Source organism: Microplitis mediator, chromosome 5, assembly GCF_029852145.1.
Source record: "Microplitis mediator isolate UGA2020A chromosome 5, iyMicMedi2.1, whole genome shotgun sequence".
Classification (NCBI taxonomy): Eukaryota; Metazoa; Arthropoda; class Insecta; order Hymenoptera; family Braconidae; genus Microplitis; species Microplitis mediator.
In genome coordinates, this window is record NC_079973.1 from 8,861,634 (window position 1) to 8,877,961 (window position 16,328).

General features: G+C 30.9%; 2 protein-coding genes across 5 annotated transcripts; both read right to left on the bottom strand.

The window, feature by feature from the left end:
• Positions 1-117: 117 nt before the first annotated feature.
• LOC130667857 (putative ankyrin repeat protein RF_0381) lies at positions 118-8,788 on the bottom strand. Of its 3 annotated transcripts, XM_057469730.1 has the most exons (4): positions 8,524-8,788; positions 8,292-8,439; positions 6,682-6,827; positions 118-5,966 (listed from the first exon to the last, which is right to left on the bottom strand). In XM_057469730.1, the coding sequence occupies exon 4, from the start codon at positions 5,834-5,836 to the stop codon at positions 3,983-3,985; it is 1,854 nt and encodes a 617-aa protein (XP_057325713.1). In that variant the 5' UTR covers positions 5,837-5,966; positions 6,682-6,827; positions 8,292-8,439; positions 8,524-8,788; the 3' UTR covers positions 118-3,982. The 3 variants fall into 3 exon arrangements, with proteins under 3 accessions (XP_057325713.1, XP_057325712.1, XP_057325711.1); XM_057469729.1 differs by lacking the exon at positions 8,292-8,439; XM_057469728.1 differs by lacking the exon at positions 8,292-8,439 and having other exon boundaries at positions 8,492-8,788.
• A 1,574-nt stretch (positions 8,789-10,362) lies between these two features.
• Positions 10,363-15,883, bottom strand: LOC130667591 (testis-specific serine/threonine-protein kinase 1-like). Of its 2 annotated transcripts, none has more exons than XM_057469257.1 (4): positions 14,187-15,883; positions 13,773-14,076; positions 11,463-11,929; positions 10,363-10,767 (listed from the first exon to the last, which is right to left on the bottom strand). In XM_057469257.1, the coding sequence occupies exons 1-4, from the start codon at positions 14,286-14,288 to the stop codon at positions 10,606-10,608; spliced, it is 1,035 nt and encodes a 344-aa protein (XP_057325240.1). In that variant the 5' UTR covers positions 14,289-15,883; the 3' UTR covers positions 10,363-10,605. The 2 variants fall into 2 exon arrangements, with proteins under 2 accessions (XP_057325240.1, XP_057325239.1); XM_057469256.1 differs by having other exon boundaries at positions 10,366-10,767; positions 11,463-12,022.
• Positions 15,884-16,328: the final 445 nt, after the last annotated feature.

The following is a 16,328-nucleotide window of genomic DNA, read 5'->3' on the forward strand; positions in this document are numbered from 1 at the left end:
ACTGCGATTACGCGGTGTATTCACCGTGATTCCACGGTGGCTTTCCACCGTGTATACACGGTATTTCCATTGTGATTACGCGGTGGATACACCGTGGAACTACGGTGGTGAAATAGCACAAAGCCACCGTGGAATCACGGTGGATACACCGCGTAATCACAGTGGATACACTGTGTATACCCGGTGGTGAAATGGAACAAACCCATCGTGTAACCACGATGGATCTACGGTGTTTACACTTCCACGGTGTTTCCACCGTGATTCAAATTTGCGAGGGAACTCTTAACCCGAAATATGGAACTATTTTGGTATTGAGGAAGATTCAGAAAGATTGAAAGTTGTCAATTTATTCGAATTTTTTTCAATGTTACTCGAAACCCTAAAATTCAAAACTTTTTTGTTATTGACGAGGATTCAGAAAGATTAAAAATATCAATTTATTCGAATCTTTTTAAATTCTTTGGAAGTTTAGAAACTCTTATATTATTTTTAGATTCAACATAATTGAAAAGTATTAATTTTATGTCCAGATGAAAACCTTTTGGAATAGGATTTATTCAATTCTCATCTTTTTCAATACTTGTCAATGAGTATTTTTAATCAGGGTAATAGAAGTATCCGACTCTTATATATGTTACGACTAACTCTAAACAAAGAAGTGCCCGACCAGACTCTTGTCAAGGAGGATGATATTCTTCATATTATTTTTTAAATTAACAAATAATCACAAAAATTATATTTATATATACATTATATTATTCAAGAAGAATTTACATCTACGAGTGTAGGTAAACTACTGACGAGAAAGAGATATATTTTATTTAAGGATATAATAAAATTATTCATGTTGGAGTCACTTCCATATGAATGTTATGAACTTAAGTGTGTCACAGGTATTTGGAAAATTGTAGTCAACTCCAATTAAACCATTGTTGATTTGCTAATCTTCATAAAATTTTATGATTTTGAAATTTAAAAATTATTTCGAACGTAAAAAATATTTTTGAAAGATTTATTTTAAAAAGCCATGAAACTTTTTCTTATCACGCGAGTAAATTAAGGCATAAAAATTAATACAGTTCGGCTCAATTCCGAATCTTTTCGGTAATCACCGCCATTTTTTTCAGCCGTTACATCTGTCATTACTCACATAATTAAAAGATGAAAAATAAAAACAAGCGAAATATTAAAATAAATTATAATTACGTCATTACTGGGAGTGCATAATATTTTTGTTTTATTTAACTTAAAATTTACGATACGTCGAAGCGTGAGACTTTTTCCATCACGCGGGTAATATTTTACGTTGCTCTAATACGGGAGCTGAAGAGTTAATTATAAATGTCATATTCTATAGAGATGTTCAAAAACCGTCGATTTTTTATAGATATTTTATTTACATAAAAGATATTCATTTTTAAATAATTTTTTTGTATACATGTTTAGTTATGCAAATCTTTATTTGTAAAACTTTTTTTTTTATAGTGAATTTTTTTTAGTGACATAAATCTAGAGATTTTTAACTTCCCGCTAAGAAAATTTGAAATTTTCAAAAAAAAGGAAGTTATTGGTTTCGGTCTGATTTTCGAAAATTGAGATTTCATCAGATGTCGACGTTTTGAGGTCCTAGGAAGATATTCTGACTATTCCCAAATGGACGTCCGTGTGTATGTGTGATCTTTTTTTTGTCCGACGATATCTTTGGAATGAATTAACCGATTTGAACGTACTTGGTTGCAATCGAAAGAGCTCACCAAAACTTAGAATTGATTAGATTTTGAGGTAGATCGGTTATGTAGTTTACAAGTTATACGAAGAATAAAAATAAAAATTTTTTTGTTTTTGGTTTTTTGCATATAACTCATAAACCACTTGCCCGATTTACCTCAAAATATGATCAGTACTAACTCTTGGTGAACCCTTTCGATTGCCACCAAGAACGTTCAAATCGATTGATTCACTCTAAAGATATCGTCGGACAAAAATTATAATTTTTCAGTAAAGGTATGCTTTACCAGCCTATTAAATTTTTGAGCTCGAAGAGTAATAATGTTTCCGAGCTCCCTGAGCTCGAAAACAGCGGGAAGTTTTGGGGCTGACCCCAGTTTATTTTTCAGATTTTTTTTTACAGGGTCTTTTTTTTATTCATTTATTCTACCATACACAGAAAAAAAGGTTGACTTGGCCCAAGATAATTTTTGCCTTCATTTTTTTATTCTTGGGCTGAGTAATTCGGTTTTTTTAATCCGAGAACATTTTCTTCGACTAATATTATAAAAATATTGTGTCAAGAATAAATAAATTTTAATTCAAGTTAAATAATCTTGATTCAAGAATAATTATTTTAAATCAAATTTATTTTGTTTCCAACCAAGTAAAAAAAACTATCAAAACAAGATACTTTTCTGTCTTGGTTGGTGAGTATAGTAAATTGTCACAATATATATCAACATCTCAAACCAAGAACTTTTTTTGCGTGGCAGAAGAACATTTACTCTCAGTTTGATAAAACTACATTATCGATTCAAGACAACGGTCTATTGTAATGAGAAAATTTTAATTTTGATTTAAATAAATTATAATCTTAACTTAATAAAATAACTTTTCTTGAATCAAAGCAAATTTTTACTTCACGGAAGACATAAAATTCTCCCATTGATGATTTTTTTTCTTGACTTAAAAAAAATGTAGTCTCGATTCAAGAAAATAAATGACTCTACTTGAAAAAGTATATCGTCCTATATTTTTGAGTGAATTTAACCTAGTATAAATATTAAATGTTGTAAAGCAGGAAATTATATGTGTATATTCAGAATATCACGATACGGCAGTAGAGGGGATAAGAAATAAACATCCTCGATTAATGGTTTATGAACAACTTAAGAAAAAATAAATGGTTTGCTCATGGTAGGAATCGAACCCAGACCGATTCGGCATCACGCGAGAGCTTTACCAGTTATGCTATCCGATCATTCCCTGAACGTTCGTTTACTTAACCTATATCCAGTAAGCACACTGTACAATGAAGAGCCTACACTACCGCTACTTTAGTATAGTACAGTTAGCTTTCCCAAGAGAATTTTTGCGTTGGGCCGTGAACGTAGTTGCTGTTGGTTCAAACGTCTACGCTTACTCGCCGCAACACAACAAAATACTTGAACCAAGATATTTCTTACCATTGAGTCGAGTACTTTTGATTCTTGACTCGAGTCACAAATTATCTCGACTCAAAATATATTATTCTTAAACAAAGAATATTTTACTTTTCGGACAGTTGATTATATATTGGGGCAAAATATTTATTTTTCTCACTTTAAGAAAATATTTCTTACTTCAAGAAACATATATTATATCGGTTGAATAAAAAAAAAATCTTATGCCAAGATGACTAAATTTAAAAGAATTTTGTTCTTGAACCAAGAAAATTTTCGTTTTCATTGAAAATTGCAAAAAACATTCTTGCGGCAAGAAAAAATTTCTTGCGCCAAGATATCCTTTTTTTCTGTGTACATATTTATAATTTTACGTTTTATTAATATCCATATATTTTTAAATATTTAATTTTTTTTACATTTTTTTATTTTTATATTTTATATTTGTAGAAAACTAGTTATACAGATTTTTATTTTCAGACAAATCTGTTTTCCCGATTCTATACTACCGCGTAAGAATTTTTGACCGATGTTGTGGTTCATTTTCTGCCGTGAAGTTACAAGAGAGAACCCTGATTAAAAATTCCAACTAATTTCGGTTGAATCTGAATGAAACTCAATCGGAGTTCTATCAAATTAAAACATTCAATCAGAATTTCTCGGGAGCGTTCCAAGTTTCTGATTGAATATTAATCTTAAAAATATATTTTTCCAATATATTAAGAATCTTTTCATGATTAAAAAAATTGTCTATTCAATTCTCATAGATACTTGAAATAACCTATGAATATTTAGATTTTATTTCATAGATATAATTATCGATGATTTGGTTAATTGTGAGACTTGCAAGCAATTATTAAATTTATAAAATCTGAATCCCCAAGAAAATCATATATCTTCTTTGTGCAATTATAAGGTAATTTGTCAAAATTATCAAATATAGTGTGAAAACATTGACTTCCTTGTTCTACTAATTTAAATCTTTCTAATCCTTTTGAAAAACAATGACTTATAATATTTCCATAAATCAAAAAATCTCTTTTATAATTATTTGAACTCAAAGTTTCGAATATACTTTCATTTCTTACAAACATTGATAATTGATTTGTACTTTTTGTCAAAATATCATAAAAAGATACATTACTACTACCAACTTTTTCAGTTTTCATATTTTCTATTTCGTTTTCACACATTGTTTGAAATCTCATCATTCTGTCGTCAAGAATAACTAATGACAAATTTTTTTCGGACACATATAAATTTGCTATTTTTAGTTTAATTATATGCTGCTTCAGAGCCTCAATTATTAACTCGCGATCAGAACCCTCAGGAAAATTAAAAGCTGAGAAACGGTAACTTGCTGAAGCATAGTCCAGTGGAGTATAATTTTTTTTACACGTTCTATTAACGTCAAAATTATTTTGTAAAAGCAGTTCGACAATCGATAAACGCCCATTTTCACAAGCCACGTGGAGCGCCGTTCTATTTTTTTTATCAACATTATCGACTCTTATTCTACTTTTCATAAGTAATTCAACAATTTTTAAATTACAATTTTCTATAGCATAAAATAGTACTGGTTTTCCAAATTTATCCTTAGCATTTACATCTGCACCGTAAGCAACTAAAAGTTTTACTATTTCCTCTCGCTTATTCTGAACTGCACAATGTATGAATAAATTACAGATTCTAGTCGGTACTCTTTTTAGGTTATTCTGAAGAACTTTATGAATTAAAAGATATTTAACTATTTTTAAATGTCCTTCTTTAATAGCAGAAAGTATTAAATTGTGATATATTGGTTTCTTATTAGTATCACAAATGTTAACGTCAGCTCCATAACCCAAAAGAAGTATAAGAATTTTATCATTGCCATTCATCGAAGCAAGGTGAATTGCCGTTAAATTGTCTCTGGCAATAAGATTTGAATCAGCGCCTTCACTCAGCAGATATTCAACAACATCATCATGATTATTTTTACAAGCAATATGTAGTGGCGTATATCCAGCTTTTCCTTCATCAACGTAAGTTCCATTGATATGCGCCCCATGTTTTAACAAACATTGGACAATTGCCAAGTGCCCTCTTTCTGCTGCCACAAGAAGAGGCGTATCATTACCCCTTCGCTTGACATTAACATTAGCGCCTTTGTTTACAAGAAATTCGGCAACTTTTGCGTAACCATTTTCAACAGCAAAATGCAATGGTGTACAACGAAATCTAAGTGCTGATGTATGTGCGCAATCAATAAAAGCTCCATAGTCCAATAGGAGCTCAACTATTCGTAAATGTCCTCTTTCAGCGGCAAGATGAAGTGGAGTTAAACTATTCAGAGCCTTACTATTCGCATTTGCACCGTTCCACAATAATAATGACGTTATTTCTTCGTTACCACTTTCAGCAGCCAGATGAAGAGGAGTATAGCCATTTTTCCAATTTGAAGTACACGGTACATCTATACAGGCCCTGTTTGATAAAAGATATTGGACAATGTCTAAATATCCTCTTGCAGTCGCAAGATGAATTGGCGTCATTCCGTCATCATCTATGACGTTAACATCAATTCCTTGACTGGAAATCAGTAATTTAGCAGCATTGAACTGATTTTCTTTTATTGCACGATGGAGTGCTGTATTTCCATGATTATTTTGAATGTAAACATGTGCTCCGTTGGTCAAAGACATTCTAACAACTTCTCTAATGCTGTTTTGAACTGCAAAATATGGCGGTGTCTTGGAAGGATTTATTTCAAGGTAATATTCACAATCTCGATACGATTTTTCACGACAGAATTGTTGGGTAATGTATATCAATCTACAGTGAAAAAAAAATGTATATTTATAAGAAAAAATCGTCAAATTTTAAAAAAGTTATTTTTGTTAATGACAATAAATTAAAAGTGAAAATAAAAAAAAAATGGACCTTTAGAGAATTTAAAAATAAATAATTTGAGTTTTTTGTATCAGATTAGATAATTATTTCACTAGTCATAACTTTCTAAAGATTCTAAGCTAAAAATTTAAAAAATTGTAAAATGAGCCCTTAGATTGTAACTAGCTAATCATAATGTGTTAATTTCATCGAATTTGATCACAATTTAAAGTCGTAAGACCTTCATAAATTTTTATTTGTTAAATTGCTGGACAAGTGTGTTAAAAAATAAAATTTTTTTTCATGGATATTGATGATTTCTAATAACGCGCCATTTTCCATTTTAAAATTTTCAATAACATGACGTATAATCAAGACATGCTTGGTCAAATATTTTATTTGTCAGTTGTCTGCTAACTTAATAGTCATTTACCATTTGGCCTGTGCCTTGACATGAAAAATTGAATATTTAAAAAGAAAAAAAAAGAAAAAATGTGAAGCGAAAAAAAATTTTCGATCGTAAAGCACTCTCTGATGCTTCGCATCATGATTCGTGCAAAAAATAGTTTTCTAAAAGTAAGAACTATTAATTTACTTTAAAAAAAAAAACAAAAAAATACTTAATTCGAGTATTTATAGAAACAAGAAAAATAATTACTTGAATTCAATTTTTTCTCTCCCAATGTAACGTTCCAAGTTATTAATATAAACTAAATTGTATGAGTTAATGTTTCACTATTTTTATTTCTCCTTCACGGACAGCAGATAATAAACTATTACTTGTCTCTTCGTCCTCAAGCAGTACTGTAATAAAAAAAAAGTATTAACAACAATTCAAATGGAAATCAATACTAATTACTAGTGATACTTAAAATAGCAGATATTGCAAAAATTTACTTCTTTTATATAAACAAATAGAATTCATGAGTGTGAATGTAGCGGACAACAAACAATTTTTAAAATATTAGTAAGTAGAGTAAATAATTAAGAAAATTTAATTTTTAAAAAATGTGCATTTAAAAAATTTTGAAATTAATAAGTGCATTTTTTATAAATATTATTTTTTTAATTATTTATTTATTTATTTATTCAATTTCAATGCCAAGGCAAAAAAGCCGAATGGCAAAAGTATATGATCCTGAATTTAGCAGAGAATTAATCATTTTCAGGTTTTTTTTCACCAAATCAATTGCAAAAATCCAAAAAATAAAAATATGCGCATGTAGAAAATTTAAAAAACTACAGGTGAAATTTTTTTGAATATTTTTTGTTTCTATAATTTATCGTTTACAGGGTGGCCACAAAGAAATGATTTCAAAATTTCCTGATATTTCCCGGATTTTCAGTAAAGTTTTTCACATTTTTCCTTGATTTAGAAATTTTATTCGTATCATTTAGATATTCAAAGTTTTTATTATATTTTCATTTTTAATAATTAAATTTGATAATTAAATCATGCGAGAAACCATAAAAAATGGCAATAAAATAAATTAATATTGCCTACTTTTGATTATTCGATGTTAAAAATGTATAAGTTAAAATATTTAATAAGAAATTTTACGATTTAAATAAATTCAAAATACACTGGTTACAAAAATTAAGGGATATTTAAAAAATTTCAAATTTTTTAGTAATTTTCAACAGTTTGTAACTCGAAGGAAAACGGTCGTACAATAAAAACAAAAATTCAAACTATAGCTTCAAGTGTCTAGTTATCTGATCTGAGTCTTTAAATTTTTTATTATGCACGGTTCCGGAGCAATCAAAAATCAATGATAATTATCGAAAAAAATTTATTGGAGCTCGAAGACCGTTTTTAAGACGAGCAAAAATTTGGTAAATTTTTTTTTCGATAGTTTTCTTAGGATTACTCCGGAACCGCACATAATAAACAAATATAAAGACCAGATCAGAAAACTAGACACTTGAAGCTACAATTCGCCTTTTTTGTTTTTGTCGTATGAACATTTTCCTTCGAGTTACAACCTGTTGAAAATCACTTAAAATTTGAAAATTTTGAACTGTTACAATTTAATTCCCAGATACTTTTTGAAATTCCCTGATATTTCCATGATATTTCCCGGTTGCATTAAATTCCCTGATAATTCCCAATATTCCTATAATATATAGGTGCACTTTTTTCAAATTTTTTTTTTTATAATTTATTGTCTAAAAAAAAATCCAAAAATCATTAGAAGTCCGCTAACTTCGGTATCATAATAAAATAAGTCCTATTGAGTATAATATCGAATGAAAATTTAATAATACCATCACTACTAGATTGTTTCAAGGTTATGTAGAGGCATTCAAAATACACGTGTTTAAACTTTTGAAAATATAATTCCAAAGATAATTATAATGGTCTCAATGTTTAACATAATTATGAAAACCCCGAACTGATTCAGTAAAATATCAACTGTTAATATAAAGCAAAATTATAACATATAAACTGATTATTTATAACTTACTAGATAAATTCGTTTAATTATAATAAACTAACCAGGTCATTGAACTCAAATGAATAAATCTTCTAGTTAAAATTCATTGTACACTTTCACAAAACAAAAATATGATGAGTTGGTGACACAAACTTTACAGTTAGTATGAATTAATTTAATTTATTTATAAATTATGAATGTAGTGCTTTTTTTTAAGACAACTTTTATTATAAATGATAATAATTTAAATCACACCAAAAACAAAGCACATGGTAGTACACACAATCACACACAATATGCAAATGCGATTTAAGTGACCTTTCTGGTTTCTGGTTTGGGAACCGACAAACTGGGTCACGCGGTCTGGTGGTAAAAAATCAAACTAATGTTACGTCCCAGCCTGTACGCTAGATGACGTGAGCATTTACGTCTCTAATTACCGACCTGAAATCTAACTAGTTATACCGAATATCGATAATCTAGTAATTCCCATAATATTTAATTAATTACCCTGATAACCAAGTTGGCCGCAAAAATTGGCATTTCCATAAGTTGACAGCAACTTTCCGAGAAACTTGTCGACAACTTCCAGCTCGGGTAACTGTTGCTGACAACTTGGCTACAAGTTGCTCAGAAACTTGGTGATAGGTTGCGGCAGTAGATTGTCGCCAAGTTGCTGAGCAACTGGTAGCCAAGTTGTCGGCAACAGTTACACAAGCTGAAAGTTGTCGACAACTTGTTGTTAAGTTGGTCGCAACTCAGGTACACCAACTTTTTGATCAGAAACTCTGGCTATCAGGGTAAAAGTTGGCATTTCCATAAGTTGACAGCAACTTTCTGAGAAACTTGTCAACAACTTTCAGCTCGTGTAACTGTTGCCGACAAGTTGCTCAGAAACTTGGTAACAGGTTGCGGTAGTAGATTGTCGCCAAGTTTCTGAGCAACTTGTAGTCAACAATGACACAAGCTAAAAGTTGTCGACAACTTGTTGTCAAGTTGGTCACAACTCATGTACACGCACTTTCTGATCAGAAACTCTGGCTATCAGGGCTGATAGCCACCTTACTCAGTAAGGTCTGCAGTGAAACATTTTCGGCTAACAACGAGAAAGTTTCTGGCAAGCTTGGCTGGATAATACTTTCCTTTAAATTGAAGAAGAAAAATTAACCGCAAATTTATATTTTCAACTTTTGCTGTGAAATTGTCAGCAAATTCGGGCAGCAGATTTTAGGTAATTTCAACATCAAATTACTGTCAATTTCAAGCTAATGTAGTTATTAGGATACATCAGATGACGGCAGTAGATTTGCATCAACTTGCACGCAATTATTATCCCGCCAAGGCTTACCAGAAACTTATCGTTACCCTAATAGCCACTTTAGCTTGAAATTGACAGTAATTTTATGTTGAATACTTTTGAATCGCTCTTCTTATGGGCATTTAACATTGCAAATCGATTTGAATCGTTTCTTTTAATCAGTGATATGTATTTTATTTATGAAAATCCAAGTACCCACAGATCATATGTGGAATCTTTGTAAGAAAATCCAGGTATCCATAGCTTCTCATACGAATTTACCATATGGGAATCCCGGTACCCATACTTTCCTACAAAGATTCCTATGTAAGTCCATAGTTTCCTATATGGATTTCTATGGATTCCTTTGTAATCCGACTTGATTGGGTCATTTTATTCATTAATAAATCATCTTTCAAATGGTAAGAATTTTGTTCTAGTTCAGTATATTTGAATAAATGTAAATATGATTTTTACGTGAGTGAATCCGTTGGGACCCATTTATTACTTCGCAATTGAGTTGTGCAATAGTTATAAAATTAATTATCCATTTAATTAATCTATTAAACTTGAACACTCTTCTAAAAATTAAATATACTGGCTTACAACTGAAAGATGTACAAAAAATATATATCATAATAAAATAATGAATCAGAGTTTGAATGAAGGATTTCAAGTATGTAATTAATTTTCATAAAAATTACACATACGAGTTTTACATGTTACTATTCGTTCTTGATAAAACAAAAAAAAATATATTTCTAAAATATAATATTACACTTGAAAATTTTTTTTTGAGTTATAAAAGAACATTTAATGTTCAAAATAAGCATTCGAACAGAAAATATTATTGTTCAGTAGTTATTGGATAAAAATTTGGAATATTACTTTCCACGACCGATGAAATAAATCGAGTTTCACCAGCTTTTTTAATCACTTTTATATTTCCTATGTCTGCTCCAACGTTTGTTATGTCTTCTTTGTCATTTTGACCAGATGCATATAAGACCTATAAAATGATCTTTTGATAAGTAAGATATATTTTTAAGAATTTACCCAAGTAACACATGATTGAGCAAGATTCTGGTGCCAATGCCTTGAGCAAAACCCCTAGTCACTAGTGTCTTTTTCTACGTATGGGTCTTGCGCAAGATCATGTAGCAACCCTGGTGTAAATTTTTGTGAATTTTCTCTGAAAAAGTCTTCAGAACTTTGAAAAAGTTTTTAGAACTTTGGAACTAAGTTTTTCAGAGAAAATTCCCAAATCTTTCCACCAGGGAAGAAATCGTCATCAAGACTTGTGCATGACTTGCTCAAGGTAATTTACATAAGAATATTGAAGATATCTTAGATACAGTACAGTTGAAAAGTTTCTGGCGCATTTCTTGCACCAGTAACTTACGGCAGGTACTTACGCATGGCTCGTTCAAGATCTGCACAAGGCTCAAGGTCGATTTTGAGTCTTGAGCAGATCTTGAACAAGCCATGTACAACTATTTTCAAATATAGTCTTCCTCCAGAATTGAGTTATAATCTGGCACGAATTTATTGTGTAAGGCTTGCTATTGAAATCTAGCCACAAGTATTTGCAGCAAGACGCAAGTAGAAAAAGACACTAATGTCTATCGAACTTGAGACCAGGCTTGCTCAAGCCTCGAACAAGATTGTTATATGGGTATCAATTTAGAAATTAAATCATCAAACCGTTTTTTTTCTTTTCATTTTTTCTGCATTCTTTTTCCGATTATCAATAGCACTATTTAGCGCATCTTGTTCCGTAGGTTTAAGTACAACTAATTGCGGGTCCATTGCAATCCAACTACATTGAACAATTTGATTAACTTGCCATCTTTTTGCAGTATCAGGCTCGAGTAGACATACAATTAATTTTTTAACTTCGTCACTAAGTTGATCAACAACTTTCTGTTGGAATTTCCAACGACGGTTCGTCTGCAGCGTGTATAATCGAGTCAAATTTGTATCATCAAAAGGCATTGCTTTATTTAGAATGATATACAAAATTACACCAAGTGACCAAATATCAGCTATCTTAGGATTATACGGAGAGCCTCGAAGTATTTCTGGTGCTGCATACAGTAGGGAACCACAATAAGTATCACTCAATACTCGTTTTCCACGAATATCCGTTACGTAACGAGCGAATCCAAAATCTGCGAGTTTAACGTTGAAATTTATAGTCAACAAAACATTTTCACATTTCATGTCACGGTGAGCAATTTCCATTTCATGTAAATATTGTAAACCTATTATATATTTTCACAAGAAATTATCTAAAATACCATAAAGCTAGGGAATACAACATGGAAAAATTGAAACACGACTGGTTCCTGGACTGAGTCGTGGGCAAGAAAAAAAATGGACACACAAAAAAAAAAATTCTCGACTGAAGGTAAATATTCTTGATTCAAGAAAATTTTTTTGGAGACCTAAATTTTCTCAGATAAAGTAGAAATCTTCTCCAACCAAGACGAATTCTCTTGGCTCAAGAAAATCTTGACTTGGTTCCCGAAAACGTTTGTCTTCAAAAATATTTTCTTGACTCAAGATATCTGTTTTTTCTGTGCAAGCAAACGACTGCTTCGGTAGCAACACCATAACTACTCGTGTGAATGAAAGCATCCAAAAACTTTAAATAAACAAAAGACCAATTTTTCAAGTAATGATTATCATTTCATACCGAAACGTTGGGTATACATTTTTGTTCTTATATTAAAGAAATAAAATTGCAACTATGCGACTGTGTAGGATACTATAAATTTGAATAGCAACTGTTCGAGTGTAGCACGCGAGTAATTAATAATTACTAATTATAATTATATTACGGTGTTGCACCCGGATCAGTTGTATCTAGCACCGTATACACTGAGAGAAAAAATGTATTTTTTCAAGAAAAAATGAATGATTTAAGTATTTTAGTAGCTTAAATAAAGCCAAGCAATTATTTTTTTTCAATTAAGTACAATAATTACTTTATTCTAGTCTTTTATTTACTTGCTTTAACCCTTTCCCGGCTCGGAGTATCGGTGAGTTTAGGAGTGAGTCATGTGGGGATAGAGCCAATTAAAGTCCGTTGTAAGGCTGTATGAGTGGAAGTTTAGTTGTGGTAGTGTAGACAAGCGCCCCCTTCTACTATTTTTCCGGCCCCCTCTCTAGAAAAAAGACTATAGCTCTCTCATTTTAAGAATAAGACGTACGATTCAAATTAAGAGTAGGGATTCAAGGTTGAACAGGAAAAAAAAAAATTTGATTTTATCAAAAAAATATTATTAGACATTTAATTTTTTTTTCATTTAATGTTATTCAGATTAGTTTTGTATCTTAAAAAACGTTTTTTTTTAAATAAATAAATTTACCCTACCTAAGATTCGAACCTAAACCTATCACGCGAGACTTATGACCGATCACGCTTAGCCACGGTAGCTTAATGGAAATCATGTTTTTAATAATCACTTGAGTTATTCATCGATGTTTGTGATCTTAAATATTAATTCACAAAACTAAATAATAAAATTTAAATACTTAATAGTTCATAGAAGTAGCTCTGTATTTAACTATATCTTTCGTCAGTTTTTTTTTTTATTTAACCAAATAATTGGTTTGTTGAAGTTTCAATTGCCATAAATTTGAGAACGTATCAACTAAATTGAAGAAATATTTAGTTTCCTTAAAATAAGAACTATCAATTTAATTTCAGAAAAAACTACTTATTTCAAGTATTTATAGAAACAAGAAAAATAATTACTTGAATTTAATTTTTTTTCTCAGTGTACTCAGTCTGGTACAGCACCGTAATCAATCGTGTGCGCACACGAATCAGTATTGTTCTACACATGAGTGATTGTGGTTCTGCCGTTCAGGCGCTGTGCTAGAAACGACTAGTTCGGGTACTTGTAGATTTTTTTTTCTTGCACACCTCAGTCGTGCTATACAAGAACCAGTGGTGTTTCAATACTTCCGTGTAGTATTTTTTAGATAATTATTAAATAAATCTACCCAAAGTAAGTTGACGTAGCCAAATACGAGCTTGAATTTCTCCAACTGAGCCATTTTTCATAATATATTCTAAAAGATCACCACTTTCAGCAAATCGCATAAAAATAAAATATTTTGAACTTCGCTGAAATATACTGTGAACTTGAACGACATGAGGATGATTAAGCTTCATTAAAATATTTAGTTCTCGCGGAAAAAATTTTTGTACGACATCTTTTGGTGCTTTTGATGTATCTACAATTTTACAGGCTAAATTAACTTTAGAGTCAGACTCACCATCTGGTTTATATTCAGCAAGAAACACCTGATTATAATTAAAATATTATTCATTTACAAAAGAAAATGTCTGAATCAATAAAATATCTAAAATATTTATATCTAAATATTGCAGAATTATTTTAAAGAAATTGTAACCTTAGCAAATGAACCTTCGCCAAGTTTTTTTATAATTTTGTATCCTTGTGTTTTTAACGTTGTTTCTTCAGATGATGATTGGCTTATTTCTTCTTGGAACATGTGCAGTTAGATTATATCTTAGTTTCTCCATTACCAAAATAACAAAAAAAATTTTTTTTTGTCTAAAAAACGTTATAGTAAAAAAGTGTATAAAAAGATTAAATCAAATATAGCAAGTAAAGGTATTCTTGATTTTAAAAAATTTACTGACTAACAAACAAATTTAGGTTATCAAATGATCGATAGTTAATCAAAAATAAATGAGAAAAAAAAAACAATCGAAATATGTTTCAAGAATTATAAAGTATAGTTGAATTGACCAGAGATATTGCGAGTTAGCATGGCATTAAGTGATATTCTCCTTCTTCAATACGAAAATGTTGGAATGGTACACGTATATGTTCCCGTGTGCCTTCATTGCATAAACACATGTTTTCCTGCTTCAAGGCAATATTTAATGTTATTTTAAAAATGTATTTTAAAGAGACTAAACCGATCAACGATTCCAAGATCTATTCACCTCTAGAGCTTGATAATATACGTCGACAACAAATTTTTTCAAAAATATTGTAAAATTTATGGCAGAAAGTTGGTTTATATCTTGAGAAAATACGAATAACTCACGGTAAATTCATAGTAAAAAAAAAACATCAATTGAAAGTTTTTTTTTCTAATAAACTCAAAAATTGTAAAACTGAAGAATTCGAAACCCTTTTTAGCGTTAGAGGCTCGAAAACCGCGTCCAATGCCGCCTGAAATCTCTAAAACCGTAGATGAGTTTGAAAGATGTCGGCGATGAAAAATATAAAATAATCAATTTACTTCATTTTTTTTCAGATAACGCATGATGTATTTGGTTCATGGCTAGAGTTGTTTCTAACTGCATCGTAAATTCATTGTGAATACATAATTTGTCACTATGACTATGAAATCACAAAAGACAATATACAAATTATCCAGATAATTTAATGTGGTGGGTTTAAAATTTATAAACGAACATTAAGCACTCAATGCTTGGCGTTTTTATTAATGGTACAAAAAAGTTCTACCCGTTTTTTGCCAAAAAAAATATATTGAAAAATTTTAAATAAAATACAAATCTTAATCAAAATAACCACCATCAGCATCTACTACCCTTTGTCAACTGATGAATCCCACGGCGATAAAAGGCTTTATCTTTTGACGAAATGAAATCATCTATTATTTTTTGCACTTCATTTTCATTTTGTAAGTGTTTGTCCGCTAAGTAATTTTTTAACGACCATAATAAATGAAACTGCACGGTGCAATGTCTAGTAAATCCACCGCGTACGGTAAAACTTTCCACTTTAAATCAGTTATAGTGTGGTGGACAATTGAACTTCTATGAGGCCTGGTGTTATCAAGCTGCAGTATCACTGGTCGATGTTTTTCTCCCGCAAATCGTCTTTTTTCGCTGATTTCATCTACTAATTGTTTCAATTGACAACTGTAGCGTTCTCCAGTAATGGTATCTCGTGGTTTGAGTAACTCATAATACAGCACGCCCCATTCATTCCACCAAATGTTTTCGACGTTTAGGATTCTCATAATAAACCCACTTTTCGTCACCTGTTACAAGCTTCCACAAAAACTTTTTTTTTTGCCGTGAAAGCAACGACAAACAGGTGTCAACTCGTCTCTCTCGTTATTCTGAGGTTAATTCGTGAGATACCCATTTTCCTTCTTTCTGAATCTTACTTAGAACACGTAATCTTTCAGAAATAGCTTGTTGAGTGACGTTTGACTTTTCTACAAGTTCTTGTTGCGTTTGTGCAGGATCTTGTTCCAGTAATTCTTGCAATTCCTCGTCACTGATTGTTGAAGGCCTTCCAGAGCGTGGTTTATCATTTAAATTAAAATCTCCATTTGTGAATTTCCGAAACCATCTTCGACAAATACTGTCACTAAAAGTTACACAGACTATTCTTCGAGCTTCAGCAGCACTTTTTCCTTAATGAAATTCGTATAGAAGACAATGGCGGATATGCACATTGCTCACTTCCATTTCCAATTTAACCTTTCGTTACTCGCGGTGTGAGCGTGACGCCGCCTTTTTGACTTAAATTGCAATAAAAATTA

What these genes read in the sequence shown, in the direction of transcription:
- LOC130667857 (XM_057469729.1), bottom strand. Translation starts at nt 5,836, where the DNA reads ATGTCTTTGACCAACGGAGCACATGTTTACATTCAAAATAATCATGGA.
- LOC130667591 (XM_057469256.1), bottom strand. Translation starts at nt 14,288, where the DNA reads ATGTTCCAAGAAGAAATAAGCCAATCATCATCTGAAGAAACAACGTTA. An exon ending in GCGAAGGTTCATTTGCTAAG is followed by an intron (nt 14,077 to 14,186) that starts GTTACAATTTCT and finishes AATTATAATCAG; the next exon opens with GTGTTTCTTGCTGAATATAA. An exon ending in GCTACGTCAACTTACTTTGG is followed by an intron (nt 12,023 to 13,772) that starts GTAGATTTATTT and finishes AATATATAATAG; the next exon opens with GTTTACAATATTTACATGAA.